Source organism: Argentina silus (assembly GCF_951799395.1).
Source record: "Argentina silus genome assembly, chromosome: X".
NCBI lineage: Eukaryota > Metazoa > Chordata > Actinopteri > Argentiniformes > Argentinidae > Argentina > Argentina silus.
The window spans coordinates 39,086,063-39,111,028 of record NC_139653.1 but is presented as its reverse complement, the minus strand read 5'-3'; the positions used below and the strand labels follow the sequence as shown (position 1 = coordinate 39,111,028).

At 40.7% G+C, this 24,966-nt stretch overlaps 1 protein-coding gene across 2 annotated transcripts; it reads right to left on the bottom strand.

The window, feature by feature from the left end:
• Positions 1–632: 632 nt before the first annotated feature.
• papolg (poly(A) polymerase gamma) lies at positions 633–24,533 on the bottom strand. 2 transcript variants are annotated; one of them, XM_083695288.1, is made up of 24 exons: positions 24,423–24,533; positions 21,865–22,026; positions 21,649–21,715; positions 21,359–21,440; positions 21,097–21,206; positions 18,418–18,471; positions 18,206–18,317; positions 17,838–17,927; positions 17,189–17,327; positions 16,542–16,614; positions 16,177–16,297; positions 15,063–15,147; positions 14,884–14,937; positions 13,658–13,777; positions 12,824–12,933; positions 8,330–8,451; positions 7,746–7,909; positions 7,486–7,595; positions 7,042–7,259; positions 6,643–6,729; positions 6,366–6,425; positions 4,845–4,948; positions 4,498–4,607; positions 633–3,715 (listed from the first exon to the last, which is right to left on the bottom strand). In XM_083695288.1, exons 1-24 carry the CDS (start codon positions 24,443–24,445, stop codon positions 3,480–3,482), a joined length of 2,613 nt encoding a protein of 870 aa, XP_083551414.1. In that variant the 5' UTR covers positions 24,446–24,533; the 3' UTR covers positions 633–3,479. The 2 variants fall into 2 exon arrangements, with proteins under 2 accessions (XP_083551414.1, XP_083551415.1); XM_083695289.1 differs by lacking the exons at positions 12,824–12,933; positions 13,658–13,777; positions 14,884–14,937; positions 15,063–15,147.
• Between the last annotated feature and the right edge of the window lie 433 nt (positions 24,534–24,966).

The following is a 24,966-nucleotide window of genomic DNA, read 5'->3' as shown; positions in this document are numbered from 1 at the left end:
GGGTACCATGTAAATTAGAGACCCTATAAAAAAATAAAAATATTAATTCCAAAATTACATGAACTATTATCCTTGCATTAAGATAGACTCAATTCAACTTATTGAGTGATTTGTTGATGACATTTTTGCATTTTACTTAATTTTAAGAGTGTTAAAGCAAAGGCTCGGAATACTTATGTACATATGGTATTTCTGTATTTCAATTTTAATAAATGTACTGGAATTTCTAAAAACCTGTTTTTGCTTTGTCATTCTGGAGTATTGTGTGTGGATTGATGGCAAATTCTTTTAATTTAATCAATTTTAAATTGAGTCTATAACACAACAAAATGTGGAAAAAGTGAAGGGGTCTGAATACTTTCCAAAGGCACTGTACATTAACTAGAAATCATATTGCTAAGCAGACTCTTGTGACCTGCACCTTGGCAGTAGATATAGATATGTCTATCTCCTGTCTCCCCTCCACGGCCATGAGCAGTGCACACTGGGTAATCAGGCCGCTTCTGCTGTCCCATGTGACCAGTATGTCAGGGTAAGAGGTCATTTGTATCTCCAGGGTAACCTGATCATCTGTCACTACAAAGTAAAACACATGAACAATTTATTAATTTATTAAATGGGAATTTGTTACAGAAGGGAATAAAACTACCTTGCAACAATACAGTTGGCTTTCAGCTGACAAAATACATCTACCCGGTCATTTTTAGATCAGTGGTTAGGAAGGAAAGGAGATAAGGAAAGGCACCTTGGCCAAGCAAGCGTCTGGTATACAAGGAAGCGACTGACAATTGTGCACATTACTCCCAAACATTTATCTGCTATCAATTTGGAGGTATGGCTACGCAAAACTACCACTTATCTAAATCCATATGAACCGATCCGCACGTTATATAGACTTCTGTAGCACTACTCTTATTAGCATGAATAGTCACCTGTTCCGATTTATACCTACATTTTGACGTACAAGTAACCAGTTAACCTGGCATCTCTGAGACTGAGAGGTGTGTGTGTAACCAAATGTAGTGTTACCCAGGGTGCATTGCTCCCTGTGGGCCTCCACCTGTTATGGAGGCCTCTTATGGAGCTAGTAACTACCTGAGGGACAATAAGGGAGCAGCTACCCATCTGTCTACCAGTGGTAGGTCTTCAAAATGTTTCTATTACCAAAATAAAAATTTGCAAGTCCACTAAGTTTTTTCTGGAACTATGTTTCTAGTTTCATCTCATAATCTGACTACTGTATAGACTTTTATTGAATGGGACAAGCAGTTGAGTATTCAAAACTAGTTCTTTTTTGAATACACTCAGTGATGTACAACACTTCAATTGTAGCCTACATAGGCCCTTAACCTATACATTAGTCCTATGCATGCAAGGGGGTGGGGTAGCTTAGTGTAGATGGCGCTTTCGTTTCTATGACATACACTATGATTTTATGACAATGTGACAAACACGTAGTGCTTGCCATATTAAAAACAGTGGTAGGCCAATGACATATTACATTATACATTGCATTTTCTTACATACCTAACCATTGTGATATTTTAAGGTACAGTAAGGCGCCCAGCTGTTTGATGGCCATTTCAATTAATGACATGGTGTCCTATGAATCTGGCAGTATACATCATAACATACATAATTCACATGGCAAGGAGCATTATGTGTTCATAACACCAGGGCATAATAAACAGGTTTCAAATAAAGTGTAACAGACATTTGCAAGTGCTCGCAAACTCTTGGCAAGTTATCTCCAGTGATGTAACATGGACTCTCATGACGTTAAAACAGTGGTCTAGACTGTAGACAAATTAGGGACAGAAAATTGAAGTCCCATGTATCCACTAAACTATAAAACACAACTATGAGTACTTAAATCACACACTGCAGTTAGAATAGATGAAGGCATTCCAATGGCTGCAAAGACACAGGTTCTCCTTTTATCACGTACATTAGATTTACTTTACACAAATGCCCAATGCAAGCACAACACAAGAGAACCAGGGGGTTTATGGATTTAATGGACTCTTTCAAAGGAGGTGATATACATTACATACAAAAATACCCTTTCAAATACAATTTATTGCCCTAAAAAAGAAAAAAAAACATCTTGATGACCAGTTTTCAAAAGCAACATAAATGAGAAGTTTGAAAGAGAGTGGTGAAGATGTAATTCAGAAATAAACCTAACTGCTTATGTAAGGTATAAAAAAAATTACATGGTACAAATATGCAAATATAAATAAAGTAATAAGAAAACCCCAATAATGAAGAAATAAGCCTTTTCAATACATAGATGCTTTCTGTACACAGCCAGGGCAGTGCGGAGAAATCATTGTTTGGAAAGAGAGCAGAAGAAATCTGACGTCACCTTCTCTCCTCAACCATGACCTCAGGATACACTATTTTAAGAACCTCCATGGGAGGCGCAGAGGGCCAACACCCAATACTAAGGGAATTTGAGCATGCATGCACGCACGCACACACACCAGCAAAAGCTTTAAACCATTTTCACAAATCACCACAAATCCAGTCACTGGCTATTTCATAACCATGACCCTGCATCACAACCTTACAATCCCTGATCCCTCTCAGGTGTCAAAGGTAGGGCGAGGTCAGGAGAAGGTAATATGGGTTCGGTTAACTCAGGGGCTAGGTCTACTTGGTCCAAAGGCTGAGAGACAATGAGAGTCTAGGGGTTGAGGTTGTACATATGGTCATGGTTATGACGCGGTGCAAGTGCTAGCAAAATCCACAAGGTCCTCCCTGTAACTATATTGAAACCTATACATCAATTACAAAAAAAAAATCAAGGTGGGGGGGGGTACATTTTCTTGACACAGTGGAAAAAACAATACCATTTTTTAAACTTTTTTTTTTTTTTGGGTTATAAAAACTACAATACAACTGTATCGAAAGACTAACAGTGATTTTTTTTTTCTTTTTAAGATGAGTTATGTACATAAGCTACACCAACTGTACAAGTTCAATTTCACCCAAATAGGTGTGTAGCAGACATGGACTCATTAAGGCAATTTAAAACATAACTAAATGGAAAAGAAAAAAAAAAAAAAAAAAAAAAAAAAACAGCGACAGCTCTTTCTCCAATCATTTTTCTTTTAAGTGATTTCTTGCTCTATCGGTAAGAACTAGTTGTCCGGCATCATCCAGTGGCAGAGGGTGTTTAAAATCAGTGCCTCACACTTTCACCACATTAAGATGAATCTTTCAGGTTTGCAGTCAGTGTTGGACAAGCATTTTCTGGCCTTGTGATTTAGATTAGTTCGGGGATGGAGGGGTGAACTGTAGAGATTGAAAGTTAGTTTGATTGAGTATTTGACCATACGACAACTCTTACTGTTGGAGAGAGAATGCTTCCAGCAACTCTCTGAACAATAGAAATGATCCGCTGCACTGAGCGACTGCGTGTTCTTATTGGTATCTGGATGACACCAGAGCCCCACATCCATCCATTCACATCTCTATTCACATAATGTGTATTTAGCCTGCTCAGTCTCTTTGAGCCGTTTGGACTGCTCATCCAGCATGGGCGAGTGGGGTCTCTTGGGTGCAGCTCCGTTGACAGGGCCGCCCACGACGTTAGAGAGAGGAAGGGGATGTTCTGTGGTGGAGCTGAGGCGAGGATCCACACTCCTGCTCACGACTGTGGGGATGGTGCTGCCAGCAGGGGGTGCCAGGGAGGCTGTGATGACAGGCTCTACAGAGGCAGAGAGAGAAGGAGAGATTACCATCAGGGTAGGGTTGGGCCAGTGGAAGGTTTTACTGGTAGCATACGGTGTGTACAAGCTTACACCGGTGTAATCCCTGCCACATCGTCCATACTGTTATTTTGCCATTACACTCGCCAAGCGCAGGAGCTGATGTTTATCAAATGAATAAAATGGCATATGCAATACCTGATCAGGCACTGTGGAAGATTGGTAGCCTGCTACAGTAGCCAGAGATCGAGAAAAAATTAATTCTGAAATTAGCAGCCTGTACACTAGTGCGAAGTGACCTGTTGACAGAACTTGGTCCAAAAACATGAACGCCAACTACCCCAGTATGGCAACATTTTGGATTCAAACTAGATGACAGTCAGGACCCTAGAATTTCAGCCACGCAAGTGTGCTTGTGTGTGTATTCTGCACCAAAAGCCAGCTTTATGTGTGTAGCCAGTTGGCAAACATTAGCAATGCAGAGGCTAGTCTTATGTAGGAAAACAAATGTTTTCAAAACGTAATTCTACATTAACTGCCAAGCACACGACAGAATACAACCTTCACTACTTTTGTTAATTCAATAGGCTACTAGATTTAGCTTGTGGACAGCAGTAAAATACCGGAGGAAAACTTCTTCTGTTACCTGGACGAGCGCCGTTGCACCAGCACAAAGATTACAAGCCTAACCATCAGCAGTACTCAGGTTATCATATTCAGGAGTGACATTGAAACAGGCTAGGTAAGCAGACTGGGTATAGCTCTGAGGAGTTATGCTCACTTGAGCCGATGACTGGGATGGACATGCCCTGCTCCGTTATGGCTGGAGACACATCAGACGCTGGGGAGCTGTCCACAAACTGAGGGACGGGTGTCTTCAGGGGTGTGATGCTGCATGAAATGAGAAGAGAAAGATTTTAAAAAGAATCAATTTAGGCATAAAAAGTAGCAGCACTAACATCGTTCCCAGCTTTCAATTGGCTTTTTGATCCCCACTCCCCTCCCTTGCAACTCGTCCTAAGATTGTTACTGCAAAAAAGGGATTAAAGTTTTTAGAAACCATAAACATTTCATCACTCCATGTTTACACATATAGAGTAGTATCAGGTGTGTAAATGTAGTTTTTACCTGTGTCGGTTGAGGGCTAGTTTGATGGAGTTTTTGACCACGCGACAACGGTTACTGGTGGGAAGGGGAGAGGATGCGTCTGGCAGCTCCATACTGGGAAGTCTCTGGAGATGCACAAATGAACACACTCAAATGTTGCTACCTCGAGGATAATTAATGAACAACAACAATAATTAAGTCTACAGTAAACATGTTGTCCCCTACGTATGATGTAAGTACCGAAATTATATAGGTCCTTATGGGAAACTAGTTTCTTATGAGGAGATGCATATACAGTGCCTTCGGAAAGTATTCAGACCCCTTCACTTTTTCCACATTTTGTTGCGTTAGAGACTCAATTTAAAATTGATTAAATTAAAAGAATTTGCCATCAATCCTCACATAATACCCCAGAATGACAAAGCGAAAACAGGTTTTTAGAAATTCCAGTACATTTATTAAAATTGAAATACAGAAATACCACATGTACATAGGTATTCAGACCCTTTGCTATGACAACAATGAATTCAAGTGATACAGCAAAGAAAGTGGCTAGAAATGTGTTTATTTGGTTTTACTACAAAGCATTAAGTTTAGTGCAAATCCAGCACATGCAATACAGTTTCTGCACCATCTCTCTTGTGAAGAATAGTGGTAGCTGCATCAAGTCATGGGTATGTTTGTCACTGGCAGGGACTGGGGAGTTTGTCAGGATCAAGAGAAAATTCAGAAATTTACTGAGTTGGTAGTGACATCCTAATCTACACAATGTGTAATTGATACCCAAAATTCCATGAACTATTATCCCTGCATTAAGAACTTACTGAGTGATTTGTTGATGACATTTTTGCATTTCAGCTAATTTTAAGAGTGTCATGGCAAAGGGCCTGAAATACTTAGGTATTTCTGTATTTCAATTTTAATACATTTACTGAAATTTCCAAAAATTAGTTTTCGCTTTGTCATTCGGGTATTGTGTGTGGATTGATGACAAATTCTTTTAATTTAATCCATTTTAAATTGAGTCTATAACACAACAAAATGTGGAAAAAGTGAAGGGGTCTGAATACTTTCCAAAAGCACTGTATGTCCAAAGTTACATGACTGTAGGTCTAACGGGACAGGAGATACGCTTGTTCAATGTTTGCAATTTCCATTGTTTACTATAGCGCCCTCCTTGGGCCAATCAGTGTAATTTTGTAAATGCCAGATCTTTATGGCAAGACATGTCATTCACCCAAGTTTGTCCCAGTGGCGTCTGAGATATCACGCGACATACAAACGGACAATAAGACAGATCCACAGTCCCCCCCCCCCGATTTCATTGTGGAGGACAATGAATCCTATATCGAATTGTAAACTTTGTCAAGAGACTTGCCACAACCAGTAAAACCCTAACCCTATGAGTTTACAAGCTGTAATACATTTTATGCAGACTAACAAATGGAAAATACATGTAAAAAAAAAAATTGGTCATACCAACTTCACACACAGAAAACTCTGCTACTACTTGGACATAAAGGTCAGTAAAAGGTTAATTACCTGTACTCTTGTTGTGTCAATAGTTGGAATTGGCCTAGACTTTGCCACACCAAGTCCTGTCTGTTGAGAAAAAAAAAAAAGAGAAAACAATTCAATGCAGTCAATTAAAATCCTCTACCAGGCAGAATTTATTTAGCCAGCTGACATTTTGACATAGTTCATCTGATCATCCAGTCTACACTAAGTACAACATGACAAAGTTGTTTCTGTAGAATACTGTGTGGGGTTAGCGTTTCTTTTAAGTAATTTGCAAGCGGGTTGAAACAGCAATACCCACCACACTCACTCCATCCCCTTGCTCCTGGCCATCACTTGAAGGGGGGTACGGCTCCTTAAACGCAGAGTCGTCATCAGTGGACACAAGCTGTGCCAAATGGAGAGACAATTGGAGACAAAGCGAGCATCATGAGTAAGGCCCGGAAACTCTGACATCACAGTGTGAATTCTACAGGTCGTGAGTACACTGCTAGCAGAACAGATTCACACACTGCATTTTCAACTTGCATTACATACATTCAGATACATAACCGCCATCTTCTCATGGACATTGTGTCAAAAGAAGAGACAATTACGAGTCGGTTTATACATCCCAGTTAAAGTATTGTGAGCATTATGGTGCACAACTGGTGAAACTAACACAACTAACTAATCAGTTGCATTTGATCGCTCTCCTCACCTGCACTGAGTCTTTGAGCTTCTTGGACTGCTCCTCCACTGAGGGTGAGTGGGGTCTTTTGAGTGCTGATCCATTGATGGGGGCTCCCACACCATTGGGCAGAGGCTTCTCTGTGGGGCTGGTGTTGTCGGGGTCCATCCTCTCACCCGTTAGGATGAGGGTGGTGCTGCTCGCAAAGGCCATCAGGGGCTTCACCTGGGGGGCCACATCTGCTGGGTCTACAGAGAAAGGAAGAGAGATAAATAAAGACAGAGCAAGGGAGGACCAAATCCAAACGAGTCCAAATTAGCTTTTAGTCACATATCTTCCTCAATCGGAAATAGTTGGAAACACATTACATTTTTGACATTTAGCAGACGCTTTTATCAAAAGGGACTTACAACAAGTACATTTGTACACCACAATACATGTAGGCCAGGAAAAGCTCTGAGGAGTGATACTCACTTGAGGCAATGACTGGGATGGACATGCCCTGCTCCGTTCTGGCTGGAGACACATCAGACGCTGGGGAGCTGTCCACAAACTGAGGGACGGGTGTCTTCAGGGGTGTGATGCTGCACAACAAGCAAAAAGAAATTCTTGCATTCAATTCAGTGTTCTAAATAAAATTACACCCTATGTTAATAACAGAACTTTCCTTTTATCAAGGAAATCTAGGGCTAATTTCTCTGGACTTAATTTTAATGGTCTACATGTGGCCACACCTGTTGTCAGTGTCTGAGGCTGGTAGAGAGGGCTTGCTGACGGGGTTTGGTGAGCTGAAGGGCGTCCCTGAATCTGTGTCTCTTGAGCTGTCCAGCTGACTGCTGTCTAGAGAAGCGCGCTTAGAGCCCCCGCCGTTGGAGCTGCGGTTCAGCTCAGCTATGCTCTGCAATGAGAGAGGGGAGGGGTCGACGGAGTGAGGAGGGAGAACAGGAAGAGACACAGAGGGATGGAAAAAAAGTACAGCACAAATTGTCGGGCTGTGACTTCTTCAAATGCATGTTCTTATAAGGAACTCATCAATTAAAGGTGCTGCATAGAAACCACTAACATCAATAATAAACACCATTGTAATATTAGATGGTGTCCACCTTTCCAGTTCATTTGGTTTGAACAAGGGGGAGGATAGGCACGACTCTTGCTCCGTGGTTGAAAGTGAGAGTCACGCCTATCCATCTCTTTGTTCTGACCTTGTTTAGACTGCACCTTGACTGAGTCAGAGGAAGCACTCTCCCCACCATGAGACCAGTTAATATAGTTTCCCATTCATTTGATTCTGGACCATCACTGGGATAATTTATCTTACCCTCTTCTTCCTCTGAACCAGTTCAGGAGGGAGGTACTGGTGGAGCTGCTTTTTTTTCACGTGTGTCGCCTCAATCTTCATCCCATCCTTAAGCATGTTGATGTTGTTGGCTTGTCTGTACACTGCAAATTAAGAGAATAATAGTATTGATAAGAATGTTTCACGTTGTTGGCTTTGTTTCTTGTATTTAATTCCCTCATGAAAAGTAGTAGGTGCAAACATTGTGCAGGTACAAAAACGAAGCAAGTAAAACTCAGTCGGTAATTGTGTTTTCCTTGTGTCTTTGATGAAAAGTAAATCAAACCAAATGAACGGTTCCCTGAAAAATGAATGAAATTTCATCAAGATTTCGGGTGAGTGCAAGAAATGCCCTTTAAAAATAAATCAGGAACTTAAAATCACTGTAATCATCAACAATGGATAATCAAGTAATTGTATGTGAGAACCACCAAGACCTCCATACAGTAGGTAGGGGTTTAATAGGTACAGACCTCCATACAGTAGGTAGGGGTTTAATAGGTACAGACCTCCATACAGTAGGTAGGGGTTTAATAGGTACAGGCCGACATTTCGGCGATGTACATCTAAGTCCCGTCGCTGCAGAAGTTTCACAGTGTGAGGTGCTACCGAAAGCCTCCACAAGGTGGTAACAAGAGCTGTGAATGATGGGATATGCATCTTGCACTTGCAAACATCCATGTTTGTTTACATTTGTCAGCTCGCACAAACAATAACCACCATCTGATTATTTTCATCTTCTGGAAAGTGTTTTAGTCAATTATTTTCATCACCAACGAGCTCACATGAAATGTGATATTGTGAATTGTAAATCGCTACATCACAAATGGAAGATGATCGCACACATAAGATATACCTTCGTCAGAGCCAAACGGGGCAATTTTACTGTAACACCATGTTTTGAAGTTAATATACAGTATCCAGGACAGGAAAAGATGTGAGGGGGCTACAGTGAAGGGGGTCCTGCCTAAAATGTTGTGAGGGTGTGAAGGGGCACAAGGCCTATAAAACAGCTCTCATAAGCGTCGCATATATTTGTCAGTATGTCAGTCCCAACTCATCCTGTCACGCACAACGTCGCATTTTGGCTATTTGTCCCGATTCTGCCACCCCACAGCGCGCTCACAAAGAGCGTTTAACACTTTAACACTAACATTAACACTTACTCACTCCCACCCTGTTCACATACTTGGGGGAAGGGACATACTAGGAAGTCTACTCCCCCACCCCCCTGTTTTTGTTGTCCCAGTCTGTCCCTGGCAGTAATAGAAATAACACCATGCTCACAAAAAAACAACAGCAATTGTCCTCCCAAATCTTGAACGGCACCAGCCATCAATTCCATTCACCCATTCTCCTGATAAAAGTCACCTTAATTTCTTGTTTAAAATGTTATATGCAACACATATAACTTCACCCCCTCACAACATTTTTGGCTGTAGCACCCTCACATAAATTTGTTGGATATCCAACACAGGCAAAATTGAAGATGAAGTCAAACTAGTGTATACAAGCTAGACCAAACTTTTTAGCCTACCGAGGCTATGAGAGAATGGTTTCCTTATCAGATAGATTGGATTGAAAAATCAAGTTTATTATAGCAGCTCATGAATTGCAGAGATGAAGAGTGGAAATGGTTTGAATATCAGGTTATTTTAATGAGGACCAAGCAATGGGACCAACCCCAACTCCAACTCTCATACCGTCATCAAGCATTCTCTCACAGCGCAGAGAAGCGGGGGAAATGTTTAGCGCAGTCTGACATGAATAAGCGTGAGTCAGTTTTAACGATGTAAAGAATTTTCATGCGAGTATTGGTATTTTGGGCTTCACTAGGATAAGAATGCATTTATTTTGTATAGCAAGGTGGATCGTTTGAAGGGGGAGAGCGTGCTGGATAAATTGTCACGCCTTTGTGGAAACGATCAAGAAAAAGATGACCGTCCCCCATCAACCATACAGTACGTCATTACAAACGTTCAACTCCAGGCTGGCTCGGGATCATCTCGCTCCAGTCACTGGATTTTAGGTTTCAGTCTGTGAATAGAAATGCGCTAAAAGTGAGATTTATTCACACAGGTCTGTTTGCTACAGTTGTCAGAGAACAACTCCCAGTCGGCTAAATCTTGATTGTAGTTAAAACAAGGAACAAATAAAACAATGTAACCTTGTTTTGTTCACACATTATTTATCATAATGCCATAGCCTATTTGGGAAGATCGCACCAGCATACAAAAAAAATGCACCCCTGGTTTTGGACACGCTCTGCTGTATCCCCCTCCCGGTCTCTCTCTCCCGCTCTCTTGCTTGATCTTGACTGTGTGAGCGAGTCCCCTCTCCCTCCCCCTCCCATTGTAACTATACCTCAGCTGCTCTGCTTTGATTGAGAACCTGAAACGATCAAGCAAGCGCTTGCGAAAGGCTATCTTATTATGATGAGCACAACCTTCAAAAAAGTATTTTACACACATCAAATGTCCAATACAATGTACGCACGAATCGGAAAAAATATTTGGTCAGCAGTATTTGAAAATGTGAATAGGACTGTAAATAATAAAAATCACCACTACACAAACCTGTCAGTGTTTATTGATACAAGGGTCGACTGTGTCTTCGGCTGAATAAATTCGTCGGATATCCAATACAGGCAAAATGTACGATAAAGTTAATCTATACAAAGTGGACCAAACTTTTTTAGCCTACCGAGGCTATATGGCTCAAAACACAGCGCAGTGCATACGCATATGGTGCAACAACCATTCTCTTTTCAAACATCCTTCACAGCTCTTATCACCACATTAAAGTTAAGCTACTGTATACAACCTAGACCAACATTTTTAGCCTGCCAAGGCTATGATACTGTACAAAACGCAGTGCATTTCAAACAACTCATACAGCAAGCTACAGGACAGTACTCTTGCAATGTAAACATATCCATCATGCTCAATGATGCCTCCTGGTGGTTGTTTTGCAAGGTGAATGACCTGAAGTGACCTCACAGGTGCCATCGCTTCTACCTACAGTAGCTACATCTTCAAACCATGGAAACGGCTAAAAATGCACCTGAAAATCCATAGGTCCTTATGGGAAACTTGTTTCTTATGAGATGATGCATATACAGTGCCATCGGCAAGTATTCAGACCCCTTCACCTTTGCCACATTTTCTTGTGTTACAGACTCAATTTAAAATGGATAAAATTAAAAGAATTTGCCATCAATCCACACACAATACCCCAGAATGACAAAGTGAAAACATGTTTTTAGAAATGTCAGTAAATTTATAAAAATGTAAATACAGAAATACCTCATGTACATAAGTATTCAAACCCTTTTGCTATGACACTCTTAAAATCTGCTAAAATGCAAAAATGTCATCATCCATTTTAATGCAAGGATAATAGTTCATGTAATTTTGGAATTAATATGTTAGTTTTTATAGGGTCTCTGATTTGCATAGGAATCAATTACACACTGTGTAGATCAGGATGTCACTACCAACTCAGCAAATGTAATAATTTTCTCTTGATCCTGACAAACTCCCCAGTCCCTGCCAGTGAAAAACATACCCATAACTTGATGCAGCTACCGCTATTCTTCACACAAGAGATGGTGCAGAAACTGCATTTCATGTGCTGGATTTGTACCAAACCTAATGCTTTGTAGTAAAACCAAATAAACACATTTCCAGCCACTTTCTTTGCTGTATCACTTGAATTCATTGTTGCAAACACAATTATGGATATGAGAGATTATTTTCCATTAAAGGATTCTTTTTTGGCACTTGGTTATAGACCAATTTTGTAGAGTGACTGAGATGATGTTGTCCCATCGACTGTGCTTTTTCCTCTCCACCATTCAACTTTGTAGATTTTTGTAAGTCTCCCCAGGCCTCAGGGTCGCATTCCTGAGCAGTTTTGTTCCTCTCCATTTGCTCTGTTTCTAATGACAACCTGATCCACACAGTGTATAATTGATTCCTATGCAAATCAGAGACCCTATAAAAACAAAAGATATTAATTCCAAAATTACATGAACTATTATCCTTGCATTAAGAACTTATTGAGTGATTTGTTGATGACATTTTTGGATTTTAGCTCATTTTAAGAGTGTCATAGCAAAGGGTCTGAATACTTATGTACATGAGGTATTTCTGTATGTCACTTTTAATAAATTTACTGAAATTTAAAAAACCTGTTTTCACTTTGTCATTCTGGGGTATTGTGTGTGGATTGATGCCAAGTTCTATTCATTTAATCCATTTTAAGGGTTATAACACAACAAAATGTGGAAAAAGTGAAGGGGTCTGAAAAGTTTCCAACGGCACTGTAGATCAGTGGATTGTACCAGTGTGATGTACTGGGTCCTACCTGTGTCTGTGAAGGACTGGGTCCTACCTGTGTCTGTGAAGGACTGGGTCCTACCTGTGTCTGTGAAGGACTGGGTCCTACCTGTGTCTGTGAAGGACTGGGTCCTACCTGTGTCTGTGAAGGACTGGATGTCGTATGTCAAGTCTATGTTCACACTCTCAGCATTCTCCACTTTCTTGAATATGATTCCGATAAACCACATGGAGACAAAGTCATTTCTGTTGAAACAACAGAGTGTCAGCAAAGAAAATCAAGCCATTTCAAACATGCTCTCTCAAATTGTACCATTCCCTCAGATTATTCAGGAAGATCAAGTACAACAGTTGTCTTTTTCAACCTCTATGCATGTACCCTGGGTGCTCCTCTCAGATAAGATATCTTATAATGAAGACCTTCACTGAAGGCTTAGCGGTCTTCATTACTGGAAATGTAGTGTTACTTCAAATGCCCACTTTAAAGGCCACTCCAGTCAAATGAGAACCTTTCCAGTGTTCTACAACAATTTTAGTCAGAAAGTAATAATTTTTCTTCGCCAAATGTCACAAACCGTGATCTTGGTTTTTCAAATGAGACAACTTGTGGGTTAGTATGGGGTTGCATAGGTTTCTCTGGATGAAACTAATCAAATTTTTCCAATCCAGAACAAATTTTTGCATTGGTCACCTTTAAAACAGCCTCCCTTTTAGAGGGCAGTTGCCGTTCATACTCAAAATCTCACATTTCAATAGTTCCCAATATGGTGCTTTACGCGTAGCCATGCCCATTAGTATATTGTATTCAAAGAACACAACCACATAATATGCTATTACAGATATTCCATTCAGTATAAAGATATCCTATAAGCGCCACCTTGAGAGCACACTGATTTATGTGTTGTTGAGGTTTGTATAATTTCCAGTGCGTCAGTTTTTGGGTGCTTTATAAAAAACTTCCTGTACTCACTCGTTGCGGCTCTCCTTAGAACCAGGGAAGGACTGTGGGTTGACATGGGCCAGAGTGATGTACTCATTCCGCTCCAGGTTGCCCACCAGAACACGGATCTTGGACTCCACCAAACCGATCCTGGGGAAAGAAAACAGTGTGCCTACTCAGGAGGGGGGCAACATATAGAATAGGTGAAATTAAAATGGAATGTACACACCTGACATGACTTACACAAGAGAAATGAGAGTACTGCTCAATACATTTCAAACTGTAACAATATGCCCTCCTGAATAAGCCCCAGGTGAATATGCTTTATTTGTCCACCCTGTAAAACGGAAATCTGTCACATTCTCTGCTTTCAATACTCGGAGACCAAACACACAAATTCCAATTTTCATGTGTTCACATCACATTTCCATATTTGATTATTCAAAATGTAAGTGTGGAAAAAGTGATCAGTGTAATTTCACAATAGTTGCTGGTTGATTCTTGACATCAACATTGGGACTGATTTTAATTGGTTTTAATCAATAAATAACAGCCTCCCAGATCATCTGAAAAAGTTGCATTAGCATTTACCAATAAAAATAATACTCTCTTGGAGCAACTGTCTTAATATTCCTTTTCAATCAATGCTTTTCATATTCTTTATTTTCCATTTAATAAAAAAATAAACATTCTGTCTCATAATACAGATTTTAGACTAGCCAACAATAACTTAACGTTTTGTTTAATTGTATTATTAATATTATATACATTTTCTATATATCTTTTTTTATTATAATATCTTTTTTTAATTATTATTCTATTACTTGAGGGGAGGCTTCACGACAAGCCCTACTGGGTTTCTTAACCTCTCCTGCACAATTTGCTCAACATTTGTTATTGTGTTGAAACATCAGTTTCCAAATCCTTCCCATTACAACAGCCGTATGTATAAAAAGAAACAAAAAGAAAAACCCAGGCATTTACAGGGAGAATGCCTCGGTTAGTTCAGGTTCTACCAATGGGCGCCTTACAGTTCACTTCAGAAACATCCACATGTTCACTACTGGGTCAGCCTGTACACTATTGACAGGAAGACCGCTGGTGTCCCTCTGCAACTCTCTGCCAAAAACTTTGTTTAACACGGGACAAAGTGAACAGATATTTTTTTTCTAGTTTTGTAGAGACCATTGATTGCCAGAAACCCAAATCTTTTGGCTTAGGAGCACCATCTTCATCAACCTGATCCCAACACTCACCATTCTAAGTGGTTTTCTTCAGTGGATGCACTAGCAGTCAGTACAATGTAATGCCTGTTTGAAATAAAATCATAGAGAATTAGCCCACAAACACACGTTCCTCCTTTAACAAAGAGCAAAGATGCATTCAAACAACCAATATGCATTAAAAAGACACAGTCTGGACACATGATACATACTTGTACTTTTGAAAAAAGTTGGGTGGCTCAAAGAGTTTGGACCATTCCGTTTTCCCTTGAAGAATCTCATCTGTGACACTGAGGCCTGTTCACGTCAGACACACAGAATAAACACAATCAGGTGAAACAATTAATAAAAAGAGAAGAGGTAAAACCTTACATTAAGTCACCCCTAAAACTGTATTGTTATCATCGACTATGCTTGATCCACAACTCACCAGGGGGATTTTATTGGGCAGTGCAGTCTTGGCTGGAAAGGCTCGACAATGCCACTTGCCCTGCGAAGATGCTAGTAATTCCTTCCTAATTCCTTCCTCCCCAAAAATGTGTTGAAATTGTGAAAGGTGGCATCACTTGAAGTAGGTCAATTACAAAGACCCTCGTAGAATCGAAACATTGTGCGTCTTACTGCGAAACTACACTGCTGTCACAAGGCATGACACAGTAACGACCTCGAACCGTGAGCCACAGTTCAGCTCACTGTGATCAATGAGACATGCTACACCAGGAGCACTCGAGGCTCTCTTGAATTTGTATGCTTCAAGTCTATTTTCCTGGGCAGCGAGAGCGTTGCAGAGGCGTCGACGCACAAAAGCAAGCAGATAACATCAAATATAAAATTCCCACATAATCTCAATCACCCTAAAACCAAGTCAGGAAATAGCTGAAATCATCCGGAAATGCATCGAAAGGTTCGGTGTCGCTTTTTAGACTGGTATTTAAAAAAGGGAAAGAAAAGAGGCTACTTCAAATCATTGAAAATTATTTTTAGAGAGCTTCCGGTCTTATTTCTGGAGCGCTTCCAGCCTACTGTACTGTGTTTAGATAAAAGGTTGTTTCTCGTCACGCTCACAGTGCAGCACCCTAAAACCCGTGTTGACAGAACTTAAACTTTACGCTCTCATCTGGGTATCAGTTTCTAAAAGGTAGTCTACGTGGCGGAGCATGAGTTTGCAGTCCTACTTCAATTTATACACTTTTTTTTCGGCCCAGCACACAACTAAGGGATGTGGGACTTGATCGCACAGTATGACAGAAATTGTGAAAGAGACTAAAACAAGAGGCTGTGAACTGATGGTGAAGCAGTATGTTACAGATGCCTGTTCCAACACACCGTATTTGAACTCCTCGTTCATGATGGTGCGAGTGGAGGTGGAGACGTTGTAGGTGGAGTTCTGCTGGGGGTAGGCAGGCGTGATAATGGGCATCAGGTGGTACCTGTCCGAGGGGTTTACCTGCCGATGTGAAAGAATAGTGTTGTTGGCACAATATAATAGCCATGGTGGCTTTGTTCACTGAGACAATCTCCAGCCAGCCAGAAAACTCTTTCTCTACACACACAGACCCCACTTATAAGCCAGTGTCCAACTCAATTGCCAATGCCCTGTTCTTCTCGCACAAACATATTGCAACAATATCATAATGTCACACCATCAAAAAAACATCAGTGTCACAGCAGAGAGGCACATGTACACTCACACGAGGGTCCCATACAGGCAGATTCAGATTGCTGTCTTCAGGCTGTTTCAAAAGCACAGGATTCGGCCATTCCCTGCCAAAAAGGATCAATGACAAACTGAGTGATGTGATGCGCCGCATGGAAAATGTCTGACTGTGCGGTAGACTATCCTTAAAGCTAAGGGCGCAACTACAGGGCTTGGGCCTCGCTAATGTGGCAAGGCAATGCTAGTGCCAGAGGTGTAGTGCCTTCATAGCAGAGCACAGGAGTGAAGTGGAGCATGAGAAGCAGATCAGGGATATTTTGTTTGGAGTGTGGAGCGCATTTTGTAGGGTGGGCTTTTTCCTTGCTCCATTTCCACTCCGGTACTGTGCACCTCGCCACCCCTCATGGCAGAGATTTCAAAGCAAATATGGTCCAGTTTTTCCTTCACTAGTTAAATATTAGTTACTTGTTCACAATACATGGTCACAAGAGATGGTGGCTCTCATTAAAAAAGGTAAAATTACACTGTAAACATTAAAAAAATGTGAATGAGAAATGGAGCGTTTCTTCTGCCCATTCAACTAATTGGTCAATAGATCAATAAAATACCCAACCCAAATGGTGGGTACCAGGGAAGGCCACTTGTTACAATAAACCATTCTAATAGGGACAAGGCCCTTACCACTTGGAGAAGACCAGAAAGAACTTGTGGACAAGTGTGGCGGCCACAGCGTTGGGGTAGAGCTGGCAAGTACGGGCCACCAACATGGCCCAGGACACGCCGCCAAGGAAACCCAGCATGTTAGAGTAAATCCCACGACCTACGGATGGAGGGAGGGGAGAGGAACAATAACATTTGGTTACAGAGCCCTAGCAGTAATCAAATGCACACCAGGGGCACACAAGGGGCAACCTGATCTAACAGTCAGAAATGTTTATCTGATTCATTTGCCAAAGCGCACCCTGATGGTAACAGTGTAAAAATAGAAAGAAACAACAATCTGAAAGCATGACTGCAAGTTGTGTAATAAATCAGGATTGAATATAACATTCTTAAACAATGACCATGATTTGACATTTCCCTCTTTTGACTTTCCCCTCTTTCTGTTCTGTGCTCCTGCTTCAATGATGGACAATCTTAAGCCTAGTTGATCTCCACTGACAATACGGCTCTTTTGAACCTCAAATCATGTAACTCAGTCCAGAATTACGGGAGGAGATCCTTCGCACTCTTGAACACTTGGAGAAATATAATGGCACCCGCATGCACCCGCACAGATTCACACAAGATTAAAATAACTGATCTGGATCAACAAGAGCTCAAGGCTTACGTTTCGCCCACAGTTTGATGGCTCTTAGGGTCAGTCTGAAGTTCTCCTTGTTTGGCACCAAATACAATATCTCATCAGTGACTCTGCAGCCTGTGTGTTAACATGAAGGAAGAAAGAAATCACACAAGAGCCACTAGTTTAAAAGGTTGACCACACCAGAGTCTCCACTTAAAGAGAAATCTTGAATCCAGAAAATCCTTTCAACTCCATTTGTTGAGTTGTACTGGAACTTTTTTTTACCTGTTGCAAACAAGATAGCATTGGCGCTCGCCTGCTAACGTCAGATACATAGGAGAGTCAAAAGACTATAACTGACTCACATGAGAACGAATATCAAAAGTGTTACACTGCTATGAACAGATGATTACCATTGAGGCTGCGAATGCAGCGAATGTCCAGGTTCCTCAGATGAGAGTCTCCTCTCAGGTCCAGGTTGTCAGGTATGGACTGCAGAGCAAGCCTTGCAAACAGGAGGTCAATCTGGCCCACAGCAAGAAGGAGACAGGAACATTCCAAGTCATACTTTTTCGATTATAAAACATTGAGAATATACACAATCTGCGTGATCAAGCCCCCATACCTCTATGCCATCGAACTGAAATTTGATGACAGGTACAAAAGCGTCCTCCACAGCCTGAAAGCAGAAATGTGTTATGTCAAAAATGTATTCCAGGGACAACACAAAATGTATGGAGAAGCACACAGATAATTATTATAGAAATTGACAGATGTTCGAAGACACTACAAAATGAAACACTTCGTACACTGGCACAGAGCGAGAGCAGAAAGTTAAACATCTGACATCTAGCCTGTTAGCTCAACAGCAGTATTATTTTTGTGCCTACAAAGTACAGGAAAAAGCCCAGCACAGAAAACCCTTCTCAGATGGTAACTTTATTAAAGAGTGACTCACTAAAGTTGCCGGGATAATGTGCCCAGAGAAAACTCAAGAATTCAACAAATGTCAGTATGTCCAGAAAAACAGTTGCCTGACGAGTCGAAGACCTGTCAGCTAACTTAAAACAGCAAGTGTCAGGCAAAGCTAGTGTATTTGTTGAACGTTGTGGCGAAAACTATCAACCTAATTCGAGCACGAGCACTCTATCACAGAGACTTCCAGGCTTTCCTATCTGAAGTCGATGCTGAATACGGAGATGTAATCTACTACTCAGATGTTCGATGGCTCAGTCGCGGCTCTGTGCTGCAGCAGTTTTATTCCCAGAGATGTGAAATTGATCAGTGTTTGAAAGAGAAAGACTGACCTCTTCATGAACTGAGTGACTCTCTGGTTGGCAGACCTGGCTTTTTTAGTTGATCTGACGAGCCAACTAAACACATTGAACAAGAGCCTGCAAGGCAAAGATCAGCTTGTGCCTCAACTGTACGCACATCTGAAAGCATTCTGTGTGAAGCTCCGTCTCTTCGAGACAACTACGCAACTTCAATGTAGCACACTTCCCCACACTGTTGAAATTTAAGGCCGCTTTCCCAAATGCCAACCTTTCTGCAAAAAAGTGAAATTTGTTGGTGATCACATCTCTTCTGACAGAATTCAATCAGCGCTTCCAAGACTTTGCTGCCATTGAGAAAGACATCAAGCTCTTCACAACTCCCTTCTCGATTGACGAGATTGAGATCCAATGCGACGATTCTCTGACGAGTCAACATCAGCTTCTCCCCATACCAGAGTTCTATCAGAGTTTGGAAAACGCCAGGTTTCCTCTGATGAAGGCCACACAGCAAGAATGATGAGTCTGTTTGGCTCCACATATGTGAGCAAACCTTTTCTCTGATAACTTTGAACAAAAGCCAAGACTAAGAACCAAGTTGACCGACAGCCATCTCTGCGATGTTCTTCGAGCCTACCATGTCCCTTTCTTCTGTTCTTCTTTTGCACCCAGTTTTTTTCAATTTTGCACTGCTTTTTGAATGAGAGTTTTAAAGAGCTTTATTGTATTCATTTAAATTTAAGATACAGAAATGCTTACTGTAATATGAGCACATAAATAAACTACTGTAATGTCAACAGGTAAACTGTTCAGTAGTATAGCTATTTTGATAGAAAATGAATTTTCAATGGCACAGGGGTTTCTGGTCTAAAAACACAGTTTTTATTGCAGTGTAACTAGTTGAAAATTTCCGCAGTTAATATTGTCAAGGATTATTTTTAATCTCTAACCAATTACCAGGTGATCAATCTGCCGTCTGGCGGGCACGCTGCAAAACCTAGTGGCCACTCGTGGTACCGGTGTAACTTTCACTTGCAGTTCTGCCCCAAAAGACAATTCCCAATGCAATTCCAATGGTGGAGTTGGTATTGTTCCTGGCCAAATGATTCCAGGATGACTGATGTTCTACAACTACTCATGCCTTGGCCGTCGTCATTTTTTTTTATAGCCCAGATCGGCCAATAGAAGCATTTCTCTTACCTCTATGACGTCATATGTAAGAGTGAGCCAGCCAAGGGGCGGGAGCGCGCAGGGATTGTATCAGCATGAGCGAGGCACTGAGAACAAGCATGGAAACCTTATGAACCATGCTAGACTTTGGCACGTTGCATCCAGAAATGCCGCAACAATTGAACATGGACACTAAAGTACACTGAAGTACATTGAAGTACACTGAAATACATGTATTAAAAGTATTAAATCATTATTATGATTTGGCCTACTAAAGAATTCAAATTAATAAATGATGACAGCGATGATTAGGTTGCAAAGTTGTAATAATTAACTGTGTCCAACTAATAATAGTGCTGAAATATTTATAACTACATATCATGTGCATCATTATTATCAATTTACTGTAATTGCTACACAAAAGTCAACCACATTCACGACACAAGCTACTATTATTTAAATTAATCCAGTGACGTCAGACTTCAATGTGTCCATTGAATTACTCTATTGGCGAGTCTAGCTGTCTGTAAACGAATGGGGATGTGTGTGATGCATCTGCTGCCATGATTATATCCCACTCTCATGAATCATCCATGAAGTAACTGGAAGGAACCGTTTGTGAGGAGGAATAGTGACAAATGGCGACTCACTCGCGCAGCTCAATGGCTTTCAAAACCTCTCCATCATTTCAAGCAGGTTGCCCGATCACAAATATCATCCGATTACGAGTATAACGACATCGGCACACCCCTAGCGTTATAGTCAAACCAGATACGCAGCCTATGAGAATTCTGATACACGTCCAGAACTGTAGCCAAAGCCAAAAATAAAAGCTCCCTCTCTTTGGAGAGAAGACTCACCCTTAGGTCTTTGATTTCTTCGTGCTGTTTCAGCTTTTCAAAAAAAGACTGGAAAAAGTCTGTTCTCTCCACATGTCGAGGGGCTACACACAAGGCATCAATATCAGCGCCTGCAACACAAACAATGTTTTAGCACCATGGCACAGGCTGTACATGCACACTCTCCTTAAACCGGGGGTCTGCGAGTGCTGGACTGGAGTAACAGTCCGCACACCCAGTAACTCTCAAAAACTAGAGTTGGAGACCCCTGCTTTAGACTTACCTTTCGTATGCACTCCAAGACGGTAGGATCCAAATGTGAAGATCTTACCCCCCACATTTGTTATTGCTGATGGTGGGAGATTCTGAGGGGATAAAAAATAAACAATCAAATATTGACAGAGCTGTAATTCGAACGGCAAATTGCCTTGTTGCCACATGTGGTGCAAAGTTGTAAATTGCACCTTTAACTCGCCATTTAATTTATTCATCTTTCAGGAACAGCCTCTAGCGGAGAATGATTCAAGCTGTTTAGAACTTCTCAAATTAGGATGACCCTTCTCAAGCACCTACCTTTGTTTCACTGATCTCTGAAATCCAATCCTTGATAAATGCATTTAACTTCCCAAGGACTGCAAGCCTAGAAATAAAACAAAAAGTTGTCTACTTTACATTTTATTCAAAAAATTAAAAATTCAACCAACCAACCACTCCAGAGGGACTTTTAGAATTCACACTCTGAATGAATACATTCATTTTTGACCAGGTATGTGCCACATACAGCCTTACCTATGGTTCAGTTCGTCTTCATCCTCGAAAACTCCAAACGGCTTCATTGCATCACTGAGCTTCTTGGTGTACTGTAGATCGATCTCCCGGGGGGATGCATGGCTGATGGCCGAGGTAATGCCATAGTGTTTCAGAGGCTGCTGCCTGCTAGGCATACTGTTCCTGATATGAACAAGTTGAGAGGGAAAAATAGATTAAACCCTAATTTTGACATGACTGGGGCACATTCACAGAAAGCTTGGACATTACTTTACATTCAACTACACTTCTGCAATGGCTGAATAGTTTCAAACACTATAAAAGCTACACAGATGCTGTCCAAGGATGGTCAAAACATCACTTTTCCTCCTGTCTAGATGCCGCTTTAATATTGTTCACATGCTATAATGATGATTAACATAGCAATTATGCATCACAACACAACAGCCATATTGAGTGTACCCATGAATGTAGCAGCCAAATTGGACTGTGGGGCTATGGCAGCTCTATAAAATATATGTATACCTCAGGTACTAGAGCCCGACAGATCGGAACACCGATATTGTCAGCTGATATTGGCCTTTTACAGAAATATCATAATGCATCGAAGATGTGTGTCAGCATCACATTCCAAAATGCTAGAAAATCAGTGTCATTGTTTTTTCCAAAGCAAAATATATACATGTGGATTTTTCCAACTTTATTGGCGTTTTCTGTTTGCTGTTACTGAGTGCCTACTGAAGTGGCCTGCTTTTGGACTGCTGTCAAACAATGATGTTACTGTACAAGAGAGTTCTTCGGCATATGAAAAGGATATTATTTACCAATAATTAATTTCATCACTTAACATGGCTAGCTTGTATCAATGAATTTCAGCTAACTTTAGTTACACCAGCTTGGCTACTGGACGACGCAGGTTTGTTTACTTGTGAAGAGAGCGGAATTTACCACTTTGATAAAGTTTGTGATAAACCATTACTGGAAATTAGTGGTTGGCAACAAGAAAGTGCATGGGGTATTCCAACAGTATGTTTTAAGAATGCTTTTCACAGTGTATTTTTGTATATTTGTGTCAATTAAATATAACTGAGTATAACTAAAATAATTCAGTAGATGATCAAACTGTGTCACAACAAGTTAAATTGACCAGCAAATAACTGATATCAATATGCAATGCACTGAACATGTGAAATTCTCATTTGGCATACTACAAGTAACTGTGCACACAAAATAAATAAATGTTGCCCCATTTATCACTGGAGATCATTTCAGGTCATTATTGAAGATTATACATGGATATTTGTCTAATCAGCATTAAGAGCATATTTTTGCCATTGTTTTTCCTAAGAAAAATGCGCTACAAAGGAATTCTGTGTAAAAAATAATAATTAAAAACAAATCGGCATATCGGTTATCAGTGAATTGTGTCCCCAATAAATCGGCATCGGACCGAAAAATCCAGTGTAGGTCGGGCTCTATCAGGTATCACCAGTGCCACTAGTCCTGTGCTAAATTATACCACCAGTGCCACTCATCCTGATCAGGCCAACTAGCTAGACACAGCGAGCGGCTGGCATCAAGAGGGGCAGAGACATCAATTTCAGGACAGTTACTCCTGCATACATCAATGCACAAGGGGTTCACAAATATGAAGCTTGCCATAGCGAATTGAAGCCACAATCTGTAATATGAAAAACAACAAAACATTAGCCCCGCCAAATAAAGCTAAGTGACGAGGTTGGAGAAATGTTTCCGCTGTCAAAGTCATCTGACATCATGGGAGTTTATTTAAAGCTGTATATTGTGTTTGTTTACGTTCATGTTGTTGTAAATATTGGGGTAAAACAGCATTATATATGTATATATTGAGGTAAGACAGTTTAATTGAGGCATACAAGTAATAAGCTATTCTTCAATAATCAATGAATATATCATACATGTATGTATCAAAAAACGGCTTCACTAATAACGGATTGCGGCTTCAAACAAGTGGTGGACAGGCTAGCTAGCACAAGTGTAACTTACCGTTAACAACTCAGTCGGTATTTTCTTAACGTTACACATACAGGCACAAGGCTTGGTAACACACGACTAGGCACACATAGTAGCCAACTAGCTAGCTAAACGTAGCTCGAATATTGAGAGTTGTTGTTTTTAAATACGGGAAGCACAAGTGAGGCTAGCTACAGCTAACGTTAGCTAAACGGGTTAGTGATAAAGACGAGCTCAGTCTAGCTAGCTAACAACACATTGTGAATACAGGTACATGAAGCAAACATCTCCACAATCGTATTTCCGTAGCTAGCTAAGTAAATGTTCCAAACAAAAACATGACTATTTGCGTGTCGGGTAATGGCCGCTAGCTAACCATAACGACTTAGCGTAGCTAGCAAGCTGACAGGCCTTCACTTTGGCTTTGTTCACTAGCTAGCTACCGCAGCTAGTAGGCTCTTCCCTTGCTAGCTAGCTACAGTAATGTTAGCTTTTTTGGTTGTTGTGATAACGTTGGCTGTTGGCTAGCCTAGACTGCTCAACCATTCAGATGATTTTTCAATGTAAACAGCACATGGGCAACTTACGCTGACATTTCTTTCATGACCATCCGAAGAACTTTCTTTTCCCTTACAAGAAACTTATAGATAACATGTAAACTCCAGCAGCCAGCAGCAGCCCCGACCCTATTTATACATACACAATAACGACTCCAATATGGCGCTCAAGGCGTCTGTGTATCCCGATAAGCTTTGCGTCGTAAAGGAAGGTTGCATCAAAAAGACCGTTTGCATGGATAGAAAATAGTAGTGAATAGAATCGAAAGGACATAGCCCCTCAGACCATGGCTGAATTTAAGGGTATACTACACCAGAGAAGATGTACACACAGTTGTCTGCAAGGGTGCCTTTTTATCTCTGTTTATAATCTTTGTACTCGTTTTTATTTTATTGTACTTGTTTTTATTACACATTATTTTATTAGTGGGCTTGCTTCAGAACTATTGTTCTTCCTAGGTTGTCATGGCAACAACTGACTAGTCATTAAAAAATAACTGTCTAATCATTTATATTTGCCTAAGATTGAATTGTAGTTATATAAAAGACAAAAGATAAAACGAAATATATCCAT